General features: G+C 42.4%; 1 protein-coding gene across 3 annotated transcripts in view; it reads left to right on the top strand.

The window, feature by feature from the left end:
• Positions 1-18,119, top strand: part of LOC119976097 (SPRY domain-containing SOCS box protein 1-like) — a 247,738-nt gene that overhangs the window by 132,041 nt on the left and 97,578 nt on the right. For all 3 annotated transcript variants that reach the window (XM_038816252.1, XM_038816253.1, XM_038816254.1), the window contains exon 2: positions 2,771-3,606. In XM_038816252.1, coding sequence (XP_038672180.1) covers positions 2,916-3,606 — 691 coding nt within the window. In that variant the 5' untranslated portion in view covers positions 2,771-2,915. The remainder of the gene's footprint in view (positions 1-2,770; positions 3,607-18,119) is intronic.

Here is an 18,119-nt window from a genome sequence, read left to right as displayed (position 1 = left end):
GTTTATCTGATCTCTCAGGATTGATTTTGACAATTTGCCCACCACCGAAGTAAGACTAAGTGGCCTACAATTGTTTGGCATTTCCTTCAGACTCTTCTTAAACAACTAAACCACATTTGTATTCCTCCAGTCTTCTGGCACTTCCCCTGATTCTAGTGAAAATTAGAAAATAATCCTCAGAGAATCTGCTATTTCCTCCCTAAACCTCCTTCAACATCCGAGGAAACAATCCATCTGGCCCTGGGGACTTATCTACATTCAAGGATTCCAACACCTCTAGCACTTCCTTTCTCGTTCTGATTATTTTATCCAATATTCCGCACTACTCTTCTTGGATTACTATATCCACATCATCCCTTTCCTTTCATATGGAACATATGAATATGGGGAAAATAAATTGATTTAAGGCTCTTCCCATATTCGTTGCATCTTGACGCAAGCTCCTCTTTCATCTCTGATAGGTCCCACTATTTCTTTAACTATCCTTTTGCTCTTTATATACTGGTAAAACATCTGAGTTTTCTTACTCTTGCTTGCCTGCTAACATTTTTTCTTGCCCTCTCGTTGACTTCCTTATTTTTTTTTTTTCTTGATTGCAGTACTTTCTATACTCGCGGCAAACTGGAGTGCTGAATTTTTTGTAGCCATCATAAGCTTTCTTTTTCTGTTAATCTTCACCTGTGTTTTTCTAGACGTCTAAATTTGGCAGTACCATTCTTATTTTTAGAGGCGACATGTTTGCTCATTTATTGCTTCCTACTAGTTTACCACTGATTTATCCTTTATTATGATCTTTATTATTGTCACAAGTAGGCTTACTTTAACATTGCAATTAAGTTACTATGTAAATCTCCTAGCCACCACACTCTGCCACCTGTTCAGGTACACTGAGGGTGAATTCAGAATGTCCAATTTACCTAACAAGCACGTCTTTGGAACTTGTGGAAGGAAACCGGAGCACCCAGTGGAAACCCACACACACACTGGGAGAATGTGCAGACTCTGCACAGTGACCCAAGCCAGGAATAGAACCTGGGACCCTGATGCTGTGAAGCAACAGTGCTAACCACTGTACTACCATGCCACCCATACCAGTTTTGTCCAGTCCACCTCCGCCAAGTCTCTTCACAGTTTTGTAAAATTTCCCTTCCCCAGTTTAACAATTTTACTCCTGATTTCTCTCTGTTCTTTTACATAATATTGCTAAATCTAACTGAATTATTGTAATTGATCTACTTACACACCATATAGAGCCAATGAACGCTATCATGACATTAGGATGTGGTTTTTTAACGTAATTCATTCATAATTTTCTCCATGTTGGAAAATAAACATATAGTTACAAACTAAGGTGTCAATTCATCCAGTTTCTTTAAAATATCAATACCAAAAACCACACATGCTTGAATTGACTTAAATATTGTGTAAACAATTGTGAAATTGACAGAAAGGCTCAGAGATCCTGAGCTGTCCATCAAGCAGCCCATACATGCATAACACTTGTTGAAACAGATGCGCCTCAGAGAAAATATTGTTTGATTATAGACTTATGGTTTGTTAGTGTGTACACTTATGCAGAATGATTTAATCCATAGAATCCTTACAATATAGAAGGCCATTCAGCCCATCGAGTCAGTACCGACCCTCTGAAAGAGCATCCGACCTAGGTCCACTTTCTTGTCCTATCCCTGTAACCCCACCCAACCTGCACATCTTTGGACTATGGGAGGAAACCAGAGATTCCGGAGGAAACTTGTGCAGACACGAGGAGAATATACAAACCCACACAGACAGTCGCCCAAGTTTGGAGTTGAACCCAGGTCCCTGGTGCTGTGAAGCAGCAGTGCTCACCATTGTGCCACTGTGCCAATGCATGGGCATGAGATGGGCATGGAAGTTTCATTGCTTGGTGTGGAAGGCCATGGGGATGTGCTTGGAAGGGCAGTGCTTGGCATAGGGGACACATGGGACCATGAAGGGTGGGTAGAAGACTGAGCTTGCCATGAGGGTCATTAGTGGGCATACTGGGTGGTGGAATGGCAAAGTTTGGCTCGTGGGCATGAAATGAACATTTTAAACTGGCCTTTTAAAAGTCCCTTCATGCCGACTATGGTTCACAGCTCCCTTGAGGGGCCGTGAACCATGACTCTTTAAGAACCTGGCCTGACTCCATAAAAATAGCAGAAGCGTAGGACAATCACTGTAATGTAGCTGGCCAAGTTTGGTGTGCCAGATGTGGGCTTTTTACGGAACTGGTCCGCACCTTTAAAGGCACTCCCAAAAATTTAGACAGCCTGGGAATGGGGGCGGGAATGCTGGAATTGGGATCTGCCTTATATTTTATAAGGGCTTCTGAGTCAACCAGACTAGGTGAAAATCCAAGCCACAGTAGCATAATTTGGCACAGAAAAAGTAGTTTTTACTATCAAATTTGAGCTGTCTGAAAGAATTTTTTAAAAGCGCTAAGTGATCTCCTCACTGACTTCAGATATGGAGAGGCTTGAACAAGCAAAGGTGGAGAATGTCTGTATCCCATTATGAATTGGAGGAAGTTTTGTCTGAGCTTACAGTAATATGGGAAAGTTACATCCTCTTTTTCTTTTACTGGTTAGTCTAACAAGACCTACATGATTAGCTATGGATGTACAGGATATACATTTCTTTCCCATGATCCAAAATACATTGATTATGAAATGTTAGTGGAGAGGGAAATATTTATCTATGAAAAACATCTTGTTGGTGCTTACTTGATTTTTCTTTTCACTTTCAGGAGTTTCCCCTGAAGAAAGTTGTGCTCAGGCTACAAAAGGGGGAAATAAATCATTCTGCTTGTCATACTGTTGGCTCCCTCTGAAGTGCTTACATGAGGTAACAATAGGCCAAAACAACCTTCTCGGTGGTTTTTGAGCCAAGAAATGGGCCAGAAAATCTCAGGGAACATAAAGTCTGTGGATGTGAGGGAACCAGCCTACCGGCCAGTTAAGCGGGAGTTACGAGGTCCTGACTTTTGCAAACCAACTCGGCTTGATATGCTACTAGATATGCCGTCGGCTTCTCGGGAGGTTCAGCTAAAACACGCCTGGAACAATGAAGATCGCTCTCTGAACATTTTTGTAAAAGAAGATGACAAGGTAACCTTTCACAGACATCCAGTAGCCCAAAGCACAGATTGTATCCGAGGTAAAATTGGGTACACAAGAGGGCTTCACGTCTGGCAGATTCAGTGGCCGACAAGGCAAAGAGGAACGCATGCCGTGGTTGGTGTGGCAACGGCTGAAGCTCCATTGCATTCTGTGGGATACACCTCATTAGTTGGCAGCAATAATGAATCATGGGGTTGGGACTTGGGCCGCAACAAGCTGTATCACAATAAAAATCAGCCAGGACTAACCTATCCGATGTTTTTAGAGCCAGATGAATCATTTGTGCTGCCAGATAGTTTCTTGGTGGTTTTGGATATGGATGAAGGAACATTGAGTTTCATAGTGGATGGACAATATCTGGGTGTGGCCTTCAGAAGTCTGAAAGGGAGAAAACTGTACCCAATAGTCAGTGCAGTCTGGGGACACTGCGAGATAACAATGAGATACATCAATGGACTTGACCGTAAGTAACATTTAAATCCTCCTTTCGTATATAAAGGTGTATTCAATTTATGGTTCATAAAGAATGTGGTCATTAGTCTTTTTCAGAATCTCTGTCAAGCAAATTAAAATTTAAAATTGAATGTATTGTGTATGTTTGCATAGAAAAACAAAAGTAAAATATAGTTTCAGATCGTGTGTATGAACCAAAACGGAGGAGGAAAGAGTGAAATGTACTGCAAAAAGAAATTATTTCAGTCCAAGCCAAGGGTTCAGCTTCCCATTGTTATAATACACCACTTTCACACATTTTACAACTGCTGTCAGTGTTTCTTTATTTTTAAAAACTGTTGGAATAAATTGTTCAGCTATGTGGGTTCTTCTGTCTTCCCACCCTACCCAATCCTTCATGCGAAAGACGTTTGCCATTGTTTTGAATTTTTTTTAAATAGCTATTGTAAAATATAACTGCATGTGTGTAGGGTATTTATCACCACCCACTGCCCTTGCTCCATTTCCCTACCTCCCTGACTCGCCAATGGTGTTGACTAATTGCTGGAATATATGAAATGAAAATTGCTTATTGTCACGAGTAGGCTTCAATGAAGTTACTGTGAAAAGCCCCTAGTCGCCACATTCCGGCGCCTGTCCGGGGAGGCTGGTACGGGAATCGAACCGTGCTGCTGGCCTGCTTGGTCTGCTTTAAAAACCAGTGATTTAGCTGAGTGAGCTAAACCAGCCCCTTCTAGGTCCTAGAAATGCTGCACAGCTGCCTTGAACTCGCTGAAGAAGATTTATTTCTTTGAAATCTGACGGTATTTGGTGTGATGGGCTGTTCTATCTTTTGGGTGTCAGAGCAAACTATCAAATCTGTCCCCTTGTGTGCATCATTCCAGCAGTAATTGCTGTGTACAAGATTGCTGACCTCATCCTCACCATCCCCAACTCTGGAACTGGCACTATAATTATAGCTCACCTATTACAATCTTAATAGAAGTCGATTAATTTAGTCCATGCCGGCGATTCACCTGGGATCATCTAGACCTGAATGACTGAGCAATCGCTCTTCTCCAGAGCTGTGTGCAGTGTTGAATGTTGTACTGAAGTTATTTAACTTAAATCAAATAATCAGAAAAACTGGGTCATATTATTTAAAGATCACTTTTCATATCTATTTGTCTTGCTAAAGAATATTATGGCCCAAATCTTCTTGTCTCCAGATTGTCGGAGATGGAGGACGTATGTCGGGAGATGCATGTCAGGACCCGGCAGAAGTCCTGAAGCACAGACATTATGTGGAAATTGACTGGGAAGTTTAAATTTCCAATTGGCTAATTCCCTGATGCCTCCGATCCTCCAACCCTGAGCTCAGGGTGGAGATTTGGGCCAGATACACTAGACGTATCTGTATACTTACTTTGTGAGGGGCAGCACGGTGGTGCAGTGGTTAGCACTGCTGCCTCACGGCGCTGAGATCCCAGGTTCGATCCCAGCCCGTGTAGAATTTGCACATTCACCCCGTGTCTGCGTGGGTCTCACCCCCACAACCGAAAGATGTGCAGGGTAGGTGGATTGGCCATATCTTTTTATTAAAACAGTGACAGCTAAATTGCCTCCTAATTGGGGGGGGGGGGAAAATGATTGGGTACTCTAAATTTATTTTTAAAAATACTTAGCCTCGAGGGAAAGGAAGAGATAATTGGGATGAATGCCCTTTATTTCCACCTCTTTACTGACCAAATAGTGTGCTTATAAAGAACATTTTAAATCCCTGAGTGCTATAATTGTCAGGAACAGGGAAATCACACATTTTCTCATCGGTTTCACAAGAATGATAAATCTTTATTGTTCAACACCCAAATATATGCCCACTCTGACACATGTACAGATGCACACACTAAAGAAAAGCTTGTAAGTAGCATTCGTTTAAGTCTTATGATTTCAAGTGTTCTCTGTTACACTTGCTTTTCTCCGGGTTGAAGACTTGAAATGATGCAGGTCTGTAATCCTTTTTTCCACTAGAGCTCTGGTAATTTTGGTAATTTTAGAAGGACAAATTGGCTTTTGAATTATGTTCATAGTGGCAAATGTTCTTCTTCCACTCCAGTCAAGCAAAACCTATTGCAAAATCCTGGCCTTGTTCCTTGAGTTCAAGACTAACTCTGGTCTCCACCTGCATGTGGCTTAAAACTGCTTAGGCAGGGTTTCGTTTTCCTTTTCTGGCACAGATGTTTCTGACCCTGTCTAATCCGAATATGCCTTGCTTAAAACCCCTGATCAGAAACCCAGCTTCTGTCATCTAATCAGAGCATTCTCTTTCCATTGCCCTCATAAATAGGCTTTGATGGTTAGGCTATTGTCAGACAATAGAGTCTGGGTAGCACTCATCCACATATCGTCTTGATGAGATAGAGCCTTTCACACACATTTTCTGGATTTTAAGTTTGGAGTTGGAGAGTCTGCAATAATATGGTGAAAGCTGTATTTTTAATGAGTTGAAGGAAGGCCACCATTAACAAGGGTTAGGATTATTTGCATTTTAATGACAAAGAAAAACTATGTCCAAAAGGTTATTTGCATTTTTACGGCTTAGTCAAGATTTGTCCAGACATGAAAATAGCTCTGGGTTCTTGTAGTTCCATGTATTTTGGCTGGAAACCTAATGCCCTCTCGACTCCAATTGGGACAAGAGTGTCCATTTTGTGCTTGTATTCATTTTTATAGTTTGGACGTTTGTGATGCGTGTATTACACCTGGAAATGTTATACAGTTTAATACCTGATGTAACTCCAACTGATGTGCCTCTTTCTGCCCCCTTTCCCCAACACCACCAATCATCTCCCTGACTCGACCCAACCACCACCCGATCTGATTGTTTCCCCCAAGATTACACAAATGTGCCCTAATTACCCAGTTATCTTCTGACCTTACCCTCAACTTGAGCCAATTACCTCCAACCTGAATACCCACCTCACTTTTATCTACTTTCCCAGCACACCTTCAGTTGAATACCCGCTCTAACAGCTGGAGAACTCCATAACCAGCTCTGCTCTCCAGTAACCTAACCCGACTACTCACCCGACTACCCACCCTGACTATCCACTGATCATCCAACGACCTATCCAAACTAACCTGAGCCAACTACCCCAACCTGACTATCCACCTTACCATCATTGCCTCCCCCATCCACTCATTTATTAAAATAATTGGAACTTTAATAACCTATAGGCCAGGGACTGCTGTAAAAAAAAAAAAAAAAATGGGGAGGCATGTTGCCCCCCCCAACCCACAATCCACACTCGACTCTACTGCACAATCTGGGCTTAGCCAGGAGATTCTGCCCTGCCCATTTCTTTTTCAGCAAGGATTGGGAGATCTCATGGAGATAGCGGCGTTGCCACTGGTGCCAAGGAAATAAATGGAGAGCCCAGTGGTGCAATCCACAATGAAGGTCTGGAACTAGTTGAGGAGGCACTTTAGGATTGAAGGGATGTCAGTGTTAACGTTGCTGTGTGAAAACCACGGATTTGAGGTGGGGGGGACAGACGGCATGCATAGGAAGTGGAAAGGTAGGGCTAGTTAAGGTGAGGGATCTGTAGCTGGAAGAGAAGTTTGCCAGTATAGAGAAACTGAAGGAGAGGGTAGAGCTCTCGAGAGGAAGTGGGTTTGGGTACCTGCAAGTGTGGAATTTTGCACGGAAGGTTTGGAAAGCATTCTTCAGGTTGTCGAGGTATACCCTGTTGGAATGAATGTTGCTTCTGGATGTGGAAGGGGAGGGCTGGATCGGAGACATATACAGGTAGCTGGGAGAACAAGGAGGTGGGTAGGTGGTGAAGATTAAGGAGAACTGGGATAAGTTTGGAATAAAGTATTTTAAAAAGAAGCATTGGGAGATCTCTAAAGAAATGAGCAGTATTGATTGAATTCACAGAATCCCGACAGTGCTGAAGGGGGCCAGTCGGCCCATTGAGACTGCACCAACCCTCTGAAACAGCACCCCACCCAACCCACACATGTTTGGCTACCCAAGAGGCAATTTTAGCATGGTCAATCCACCTAACCTGCACTCTGAGCATCTGGAGCTACCCACACAGACTCGGGGAGAATGTGCAAACTCCACTCAGTCACCCAAGGCCGGAATTGAACCTGGGCCCCTGGCACTGAGGCAGCAGTGCTAACCACCATGCCACCCTGCCACCCATAATATGTTCCATAGTGTCATCAGGTCAGTACAGGCTTCACGGCCAGCATTGCTGCTAACCGCAAGTTCTATGCCTATACTTTAAATACACAATGACTTCCCACATGAGGGTGCAGCCAACCCTAATAGTAATTTAACACAATCAACTGTTTCCAATTTCCATTCAAAAACGGAAGCAAACATTTCACTCTGTTGCCACTAAATATGAAAGAGATGCATTCATAGTTCATGACCTTGAGATATTCCAAAACACTTTAGAGCCATTGAAGTAATTTTGATTATGTTGACTGCTGTAATGTAGGAAACCCAACCAATTTGAACACAACCATGTGAAAATGACCAAATCTGTTTTTCTGATGTCCATTGAGATAAACATTGACAAAGGTACTGGGGATATCCACTTCTTGGATAGTGCCATAGGATCTTTTATAACTAGTTGGGGCCTTGGTTTACAATGATCCATCTGGATGATGGTTCTGTGAACTAAGCAGCACTTCCTCAGAACTGCTTGAGAGTCTAGCCCAAATTTTCTGTTCAAGTCTCTCAAATAGGATTTGATGCAACAACGTTCTTGCATCGATTCTAGAATGCTACCTCTGTATCACACCTGTCACTCATAATAAATTGGTTTCTATACTTTGGGAAACTCTCAAACCCACATTTGAAGAATGTCATCCCAATTGAAACGCCCCCACCAATGACCGATCAGGCTTATTTCCCATAGGTTGTTTGCTTTTATTTCCCTGCGGTGCCCATTACTGTGCAGTTACCTCTGACATTCTTTTTAAAAATAAATTTAGAGTACCCAATTAATTTTTTCCAATTAAGGGGCAATTTAGCGTGGCCAGTCCACCTATCCTGCACATCTTTGGGTTGTGGGGATGCAACCCACGCAAACACGGGGAGAATTTGCAAACTCCACACGGACAGTGATCCGGAGCTGGGATTGAACCTGGGATCTCGGCGCCGTGAGGCGGCAGGGCTAACCCACTGCACCATCGTGCTGCCCTCCTCTGATATCCTTTAGGACATTTAAATGCTCCAGGCGTATATTAATGCTGTTCATTTCTCTCATCCCTTACTCCCCTGGATATCATTGTTAATATTTTGAGAAAATCTATACTTTTTATTGGAACTTGTTTCCTCATCCTCCATGTGATTGTGACTCCATTTAACTGCTGCATTGCTGTCTGTGTTTGATTATACTGTACACACATCCATCTCCCCCTCGCGTTGAGGACCTGGGTTCAATCCCGGCCCGGGTCACTGTCTGTATGGAGTTTGCACATTCTCCCCATGTCTGTGTGAGTCTCACCTCCACAACCCAAACATATTCCAGGTAGGTGAATTGGCCACCTTCTAATAAAAACTATAGGTTTTCTAAAAATATTAACAATGATATCCAGGGGAGTAAGGGATGAGAGAAATGAACAGCTAAATTGCCCCTTAATTCGAAAAAAAGAATTGGGTACTCTAAATTAAAAAATAAAAAATCAACTCCCCCTCACTACACTGTAGCTTGAAACATAATTTTTTTCTTTCTTCTTGATTTTGGGGAGGGTTGGGGAGAGAAGTGCAAATCATCCAGAACATAGACTATTACCAGAGTTAAGCTGTTAACTGAAAAGGGTTTATAAAGAACATGCACTTGAATCTCATTTGTACTTGGAGATTAGATGGAGCATGAGATGAACTTGACCAACAACTCCAGTAACTTGCATAGGCGAAGAGATAAAACATTTTGAGAAAAATGCTAGACCAATAATAATGTATGCCAGTGAGTAAATGATTGCATTGTAGCCAATCACTGGATTTAAATTACTAAACTGCCCAGAATGATAATCCATGGCTTATAATAATCACTTCAGGCTGATGAATGAGTACAATTTTATTTTACTCTTTTTTTTTTTTGCCTCCCCCTCCCTCTCCCCATTCACATTGCTCACTACATTTTTTTCTGTTTTTGATTAGATTTTTTAATGCTGACTGATCATTGGTTGTTGACAGAACAAGTGTGTGATAAATTCAGTGATTTATGATTTTTTTCCCTGATGAAATCTGAAATTGATTTCAAGGAAAGTGTACGCTGTAGATACCATAAATCCCTGGAGTTGTATGTGCTATGATGTGACTGAATTTACAAAAAATAGCCAGTAAATTTATCTTATAACTTTAAATGGATTGGAAGTTGGTTAAATTACTGTTAGTCTAGGACATTCTAATCAGTGTATTTTTACTTGAACCTGATTATAATGATTTTGGGATAATTAATTAATTCAAGTCTCCATCAGAGATTACCCATTCTTTTTAGTTTTCTCCCCATCTTCCCCCTTAAAGGTGTCTGTAACCTGCTGTGATAAATGTACAAAGGCACCTCCCTTAAGTGGCCATTTTTCATACATTACGGGGGCGATTCTCCGAGCCCTGCGCTGGGCCGGAGAATCGCCGCAACCGCACCACGATGCCCCAACGCCAGCACGGGATTCTCCGAGGTGCGGAGAATCGGTGCCATTTGCGCCGGCTGCAGGCCGCTGGAATCGGCGGGGCCGCCGATCTCCGGCCCGGATGGGCCGTGCAGCCGTCCCGATGCAACAGAGTCCCGCCGGTGCCATTCACCCTTGGTCGCTGCCAGCGGGAACTCTGCGGCAATGCTTGGGGAGGGGGGCTGTGTGGAGGGAAGGGGGGCTCCTTCACTGGGGGGGGCCTCCGAAGGGATCTGGCCTGCGATCGGGGCCCACCGATCGGTGGGTCGGCCTCTTTCTCCCCTTCTCCCCCCCCCCCCCCCCCGGGGCCTACTTTCCACCACGGCCGGCCCCTGAACACCGACCCCATGTTGGGTCGGGGCTGGCGTGCGTAAGAAGTTCCCCGCGCGTGTGCAGGATAGCGCGGCCCTACTGCGCATGCGCAGGAATGAGCTGGCCCAACCGCGCATGCGCGGGCTGGCGCGGCGCCCATTTATGGCCGCATAAGGAGGCTGGAACGGCGTGGACGGCGCTGTTCACGCCGACGTGAAACGCGACGGTGTTCACGACGGCACGAACACTTGGCCTCAATATCAGAGAATCATTCATTTTTTTTTTTTTTTTTTAAATTTAGATTACCCAATTATTTTTTCCAATTAAGGGGCAATTTAGCATGGCCAATCCACCTACTCTGCACATTTTTGGGTTGTGGGGGCGAAACCCACGCAGACACGGGGAGAATGTGCAAACTCCACACGGACAGTGACCCAGAGCCGGGATCGAACCTGGGACCTCGACGCCGTGAGGCAGCTGTGCTAACCACTTGGCCACCGTGCTGCCCCCCTACATTCATATATTCTAATGAGCAAGCTATCTGTCTGTGGAAGAAATTACAATTCAACTCCAAAAGTTAACGTTTCAGTAGCACAGTGGCTAGCACTGTTGCTTCACAGCGCCCAGGTTCCAGGTTCGATTCCCGGCTGGGTCACTCTGTGGGAAATCTGCACATTCTCCCTGTGTCTATGTGGGTTTCCTCCGGGAGCTCCGGTTTCCTCCCACAAGTCCCGAAAATCGTGCTGTTAGCTAATTTGGACATCCTGAACTCTCCCTCCGTGGTGCCGGAGTGAGTATGGCGACTAGGGGATTTTCACAGTAACTTCATTGCAGTGTCAATGTAAGCCTACTTGTGACAATAAAGATTAATATTATCATATAACATTCCAAACTGAAGAGGTAAAAATACATTGGGTTTTATTCTTTTTTAAAAATAAGTGATGGTAAGGTGGAGCAAAAGAGAAGGTCAGGGATAGGTTAGAAGGTATGGAGATTCAATGACAAATATGTCATGGAACAAATGGCAAATGGGAGTGGTAATGGTAGTAGTAAAGAAACGGAAGCATTGATCCAGAATAAATATCAGTGCTGTCTGGAATCTGAAACAATGAAAACAAGATGCAGTGGCAGGTTTTGGTATAAACACTCTCCCTCAGGGAAACTAGCAGCTTCAGTGAAATCTTCCTCCACTAGCTTTAATTGGACAGGAAATCCATCTCCATATCAATTAAGGGCTCACCCTGAGAAAATTCAAAATTCAGTATGTTTTGCACTGGAGATGAATTTCTGCATAAAAACAGCCCTGGCTCCTGTTTTCCGTATCTGTAGCGAAAATCAGGCCCTCAGTCTGTATAAGTCAAAGTTGAGCCTTTTCAATCCTATAATAGAATATCAGAAATAATACTAACTCCTCAGTGTTGCCTTTTTGATTTTGCTAGAATTTTTTCTCATATTCAGAGCTGAAGATCACTTCCATGAGTTCCAGCACTTGCTATGAATCAGCTTGTGACTTTCTATGCGCTAAGAGGTATTCTAGGGAGTTCAAGGTCAAACAAAAATCCTTAATACTGTCATAGTAAAGTAAAGAGTTAACATCAGAGATACCTGCTACTGCGGGATCTAATGATGTAGCTGTGATGTAATGTCACATGGCTAAGACCAATCTGGTGGGAAGCAGAGGTCTAACCTTGCGTAGAGTACGGAGAGGTATATAAATCTTAAATAAACAAAATGTTTTCCATGAATAACAGTCTGTGGTAGCATTTTATGGGGTAACAGGCAAACCCTAAAGATTCCCCATCTAGATGCCAAATCCAAGAAGAAACAGACATGACTGTCCAGATTTCAGAAAACTGAATGCTCTGATGCTGTTTAAGCATATGGAGCAGGTTTCTTAAGAATTCTTTGGTTGCCTTCTATCTCGAGGCAACAGTTTGCTGGCCAACTCTGTTCAGCATTGTCTGGTCGGAGTCAGGAGCCCCACTTTATTATGATTGTCTCTGTTGCATTTGCTGCTGATGAAGACAGTGGGCTGAGAAGGTGCAGGATTTGCTGGCCTCTGTTTTTTCTTGTGCCACTATTTTCAACCACCTATGTTTTCTGTTTCACTTCTACCAATGACTCTCCAGTCAACCTCCAGGGGTCATGGCAGTCAGTGACTGTCTCTTAGTCATCTGTGACAATGATTGACACCTGCATATCTGATTTACAGGTTCCCTTGTAGTGGAGGTCTGGATGTCTCAGTAGGTTATGACCCTTTGGCCAGTTCACCATGCAGAAGATCTTTGGTTATACAGCCATCGTACATCCGATGGAGGCAACTGAGCCAGTGCAGCCATAATTGAATACATAATGAGAATACTCTCCAGGACCTCCTGAGTTAGTGACACTGTCCTCCCAAGACATGCCGTGAATTTATCAAAGACAACAAAGGTGGAAACTATTTAGTCTTAAACACCTGCCTAGCATATGTTGTCCAGGGGTGTACTGAGGATAGAGGCTTGGTCGACTGGCAGTTTGGTGTTTTCACTCAGGTGGCTGCTGTTCCACGCTCTTTTACTCAACTTGGATAGAAGAGCAGCAGCTTTTGCAATGTGCATGTTGATTTTCAGCATCAAGTTACTGATTGCTGTCGATTGTGGAGTCTAAATATGTAAGCGATCAACAACCTTCAGTGTCACAATATCATTGCTGAGGATATTACAACATCCTGCACCATGACATTTGACTCCCTGATGCTGATGGTCAAATTAAACTCCAAACTGGAGTGACAGTGACTGCTGAAGGTGTTCCTCAGAATGGAGTGCTGATGCAGTGTCATTGATGTAGGAAAACGGTCTGAGTACTTGGCACACTTTCTGGATCTCGGGCAGGCAAGGTGAAGCAACTTTCCGTCAGTTCTGGTATATTAGTAGACACCCTCTGTCAATTAATTTGAAGCAGTAAAGGGAAGAAAATGCCAGACTGTCAATGGCAGACTGCAACCCTGTTTGACCGCACTGTGGATCTTGAGCAGTCCTGATGTTTCTTCATTTTTGCTGAATTTACTTATCATGTTGTCATGGGAAGAGGAAATTGCATTGAACAGCTTCGGCGGGCAGCCAATTTTCTTCAGCTTAAACAGGCTGCCTCTGCTCACATGGTCGAATGCTTTGGTGAGATCGATGAAGGGAATATATAATAGTCTCCTTTGTTCATGGCATTTCCCTTGCAGCTGCAGGACTGAAAAGGTAATGTTGATTGTGGATCTTTCAGTTCTCAAACCGCACTGGCGTTAGAGGCAAACAATGCAGTAAATCCAAGTAATTTTCAGAATTTTATCTACACCTCTTTTTTTTTAATAAATTTAGATTACCCAATTATTTTTTCCAATTAAGGGGCAATTTAGCATGGCCAATCCACCTACTCTGCACATTTTTGGGTTGTGGGGGTGAAACCCACGCAGACACGGGGAGAATGTGCAAACTCCACACAGAGAGTGACCCAGAGCCGGGATCGAACCTGGGACCTCAGCGCCATGAGGCGGTTGTGCTAACCACTAAGCCACCGTGCTGCCCTTATCTACACCTCTTAATGAGTAATTAGCATTGCAAAGTTTCACTAATTCTCTCAGCATTGCTAACCCTGGCCAATGTAATGATGTGAGGAGTCACTGGACCATTGTTACATTAGTGGTCAATTTCTGAAAAGCTGTTGGAGATGTCCTTTCAATCATAATTACAAGTTTGAAACAAAAAATTAAGGAAATTAAATTTTCGTATCACATTTGTACTAACATGTCAATCATCAGTAGGTATTACCTATTGACGGGAGTAACTTGCTGGCTAGAGTATACTGAATTATAGCCTTTGAAGTTAAACCTAAGAAAGCAAATAATTGTCAGGGTGATGGCACAGATCTTCCAATGGAGTTGGCGATGAATGTTCTGACATATGCCACTGTTGCATGTTAGAACATGGAGAATTTCAAACTTCTGATGGGCAAAAATAGATCCCTCCATGGATGCCTCCAACACTGACTCTGACATTGTTGATTTGGGCTAGATGCCCTGAACGTGCCCATAGATTTACTCTAGGATACTGACACTGTTAATCATAGGTGTAGGACTTGGGTTGAAAGTAGAAAACAGCAAAAGCTGTATCAGGAAGTCCTCAAAACATATTTAAAAGTAAACTTGCTGAACAGTTAACACCCCACTTACCCACCCAAACATCTCCATCTCACACATGTCCAACTCCCATCCTACCCTATCACCCTATTTGGAAACAACTCTTGCCCACTGCTAATTCTTTCTGTAATTTAAAAAAAAATCAATGGTTTCAGAGCACTAATGCATTTGGGAACATCTGTATCCACTTACAATCCATTGGGCAAACAAGTAATAAAAAAAATCAATGCACTCAGAGACCTAATGCACATTGCCACTTATTTAATTTGAAGTATTTTTCAATTCCTGTCATGACGTTTCCATGTTTGCTTATTAAATTGCTGGTTATGCAAATTCAAAAACAATTAAAACACTTGGAAAGATTAATAATAGTTTCTTACAAAAATGCTTAATAACATTAAAACTTTGTCATAACCCTGTAAGCCTAAAAAACGTTATGGGGCATTCCATGAGAAGTGGATGTGACTCTGCAACTCGGCACTGCCCTTGGTGGCTGCATTCCTCAGTTGGGACAGGAAGTTCCTAAAGCTCCAAGGCAAAACAGTAAGGCCGCAGCTTTATTTTCATTCAGCAGCAAAGGCCATGGCCTCATTGCTAGCTGGAAGATCTGAGCTGTCTGGAAGAAGCTCAGAAAGTTGTGCAGAACATTCATTTGCATAAGTCATCGAATGCAAATTGCAGAACAAAACAAAGCATACAGATTTAGTGAATGATTTCTAATTGCTTTGTGATACGAATTAATTTTCATACGAACAATTACTTTGAAGTTATCTTCCAGATATCGGGCCATAAAGGCAGCCAGGGAAAAACGAGCAATCATTCCGAATTCAAAATATCAGCATACATCTTAAAGATAGATATTAAAGAAAAGAAAGACTTGTATTTATACAGCATTTTTTTGACAACCAGTGTTGAAGATTTGGGGGGGGGGGGGGGGGGGGGCGAATGGCCTCCTTCTACACAGTAGGTAGTCTATTCTGTAACAGTAGCTATGCTGCAGGACAGAGTATATAGGTCAAAATAAATAGGGGCTGTAAGAAAGTTACTGTAGTTATCATGGGTGACTTTAATAGATATGTAGATTGGACAAATCAGATTGTCAAAAGTAGTCTTGAAAATTAGTTAATGGTGTATTCAGGACAGTTTCTTTGAGCAGTACGTTCTATCACCAACCAGGGAGCCCTGGTAATGTGCAATGACATAGGATTAATCAATAACCTCATAGTAAAAGAACCTCCAGGTTTCAGCGGTCAAAACATGATCGAATTTCTTGTTCAGTTTGTAGGTGAGACATGTGGGTCTAAGATTAGTATTTTACATCTAAGTAAGGGAGTTATAAGTGTATGAAAGTAATGTTGGCCAAAATGAAGTAGCAAACTAGATTTAAAAAGTAATAGAGTAGAGATGCAGTTTAAGACTTTTAAAGAGATAGCATCAGCAAAGATTTACCATTGAGGGACTCTATATCCATGAGTAAATAAGGAAACCGAGGACAGTAACACATTGAAAGAAGCACTGTGCAATTCTAAGATTAGTGGCAGATCAGAAGATGGGACACATTTTAAGTACCAGCAAAGAATGACTATTTAAAATTTAGTAAAGTGGGAAAGAAAATAGAGTATTGGAGAATGCAACCTAGAAATATAAAAAACGATTGAGTTTCTACAAGCACTTAAAGAGGAACAGAAGACGTGATTCTCTGTGGCTGCAGTGCAGGGAAACATTCCACTATTCAATGCACTTTGCAGTTTTATTTTGGCTTCAGGGAGTTTCCATCCACCCAAGGCCGTACTGAGCAATTTCCTGCTGGCAAGCTGATCTCGCCAGCAGGAGTGGCTTTTTTTGCAGATGGGGCATCATTTTGATTTGCAGCCCTGGTCTTTTCTGTCCCCCTCAGTACTAAATGGATCCCTGGCAAAATCTCCCAGGTCTTCCATTAAGCTAATTTAAATATGCAGATCTGGATCTCGCCCAATGAGAGATCTAGATTGCGCTGGATGAAGTGAGTTGGGTTATTCACGATTGGCCCGGTGTGGAGCCCGATTTGGGATCCTTGTATGATTCACCTGGTGTGCCGGGCACAATGCGGCCCCTGAATCGGGCCCAGAGTAACTAAAGCAAGGGTTGGTCCCACACAGAGACTGTCTGGGGAATTAATAATGGAAAACAAGGAAATGGCAGAAGTGTTGAACATGGATTTTGTGCTTAACGTCACTGTAGAAAACGTCCCAAAGATATTTGAAAATCCAGAGATAACAGAACGGGAGGAATTTAAACTAATGCAGATAGGTTGATAATGGAGACACCCATTCACTTGGATGTAGGGTGATGGCTATGGGTGAGGTCAGTATTTGTGCATTATTAGTGGACACTTGGATGAGGAATCTAAGGATGACCATCATTTATGCAACCACATCCTAGTTACATATTCAGTGCATTCAGGTGGCAAATAGAAGAAGAAAATAAAGATGTCATTGTGCATTCATCTATTCAACACCTAGTAATGTAATGGAAGATTCCTGTCCATGCTAACGATTGAATGTAGTTTGTCAGTCAGCGGTGGTAGAACAACATTCCAAAGGTAGTATTGAGTCTCTCATAGTCTGGCTATATTAGAAAGCTATGAAAAATTGTTCAATCTAATTACAGTTAATCATTTTCATTTGTGTTTTAATGTTTTGTTCAGATTGTGCATCAAGTGTGAGTCAGAGATGGAAATAGTTTCCCCTAGTCCTGAGCCTCGAGCAGCACAGCAGCAAAATGTATGCAAAAGAATGTCATCTGTCAAATTTTAGCAAATTTGAAAGTCTTTTGCTGGAAAACATGTGATTTTAAATGGATTTTTTGGTGCTGTGATTGCAAATATCCGGGTGGAGTGGTATTTAAATTTGAAATGGAATACCTCACAAGCTGCTGGGGGTTAATCTGATTCTAGATGAATAATATGCTTTTTCAAAATGATGTGATTTAAAGTAACAGGGGAAAAAAAATCATCCCCGCAGATAATAAATCAATATGAATTACGTAGAGTCAAGCTAAGCCAATTTCAGTCCCTGCAGGTTAGGTGCTGGCTTGAATGATCCGAGTAATGTAATTGCTAAGTATAGCTCGTGTGTTTCCCAAATGAAGATGTTGCTGTGTTTATGTTCAAAAGCTGCTATTTTTTCCCACAATCAAGGTAATTAACCTGGGTAATTGACAAGAATCTGCAAGTTATACCACTTTTATTCTTGCTGTCTATTGAGATGATATTCGAGAAAGTTCATAATAAATTCTGTTCATTTAACCTGATAGCAGAATCACTTACCCACCCAATTGTGTGTTCAGCATGCTGTCGCTAAAGTAATTGTCGTGCTTAGTAGTATAAGATT

The sequence above is a fragment of the Scyliorhinus canicula genome, chromosome 13 (assembly GCF_902713615.1).
Source record: "Scyliorhinus canicula chromosome 13, sScyCan1.1, whole genome shotgun sequence".
Classification (NCBI taxonomy): domain Eukaryota; kingdom Metazoa; phylum Chordata; class Chondrichthyes; order Carcharhiniformes; family Scyliorhinidae; genus Scyliorhinus; species Scyliorhinus canicula.
This window is presented reverse-complemented; position numbering and strand designations above follow the sequence as displayed.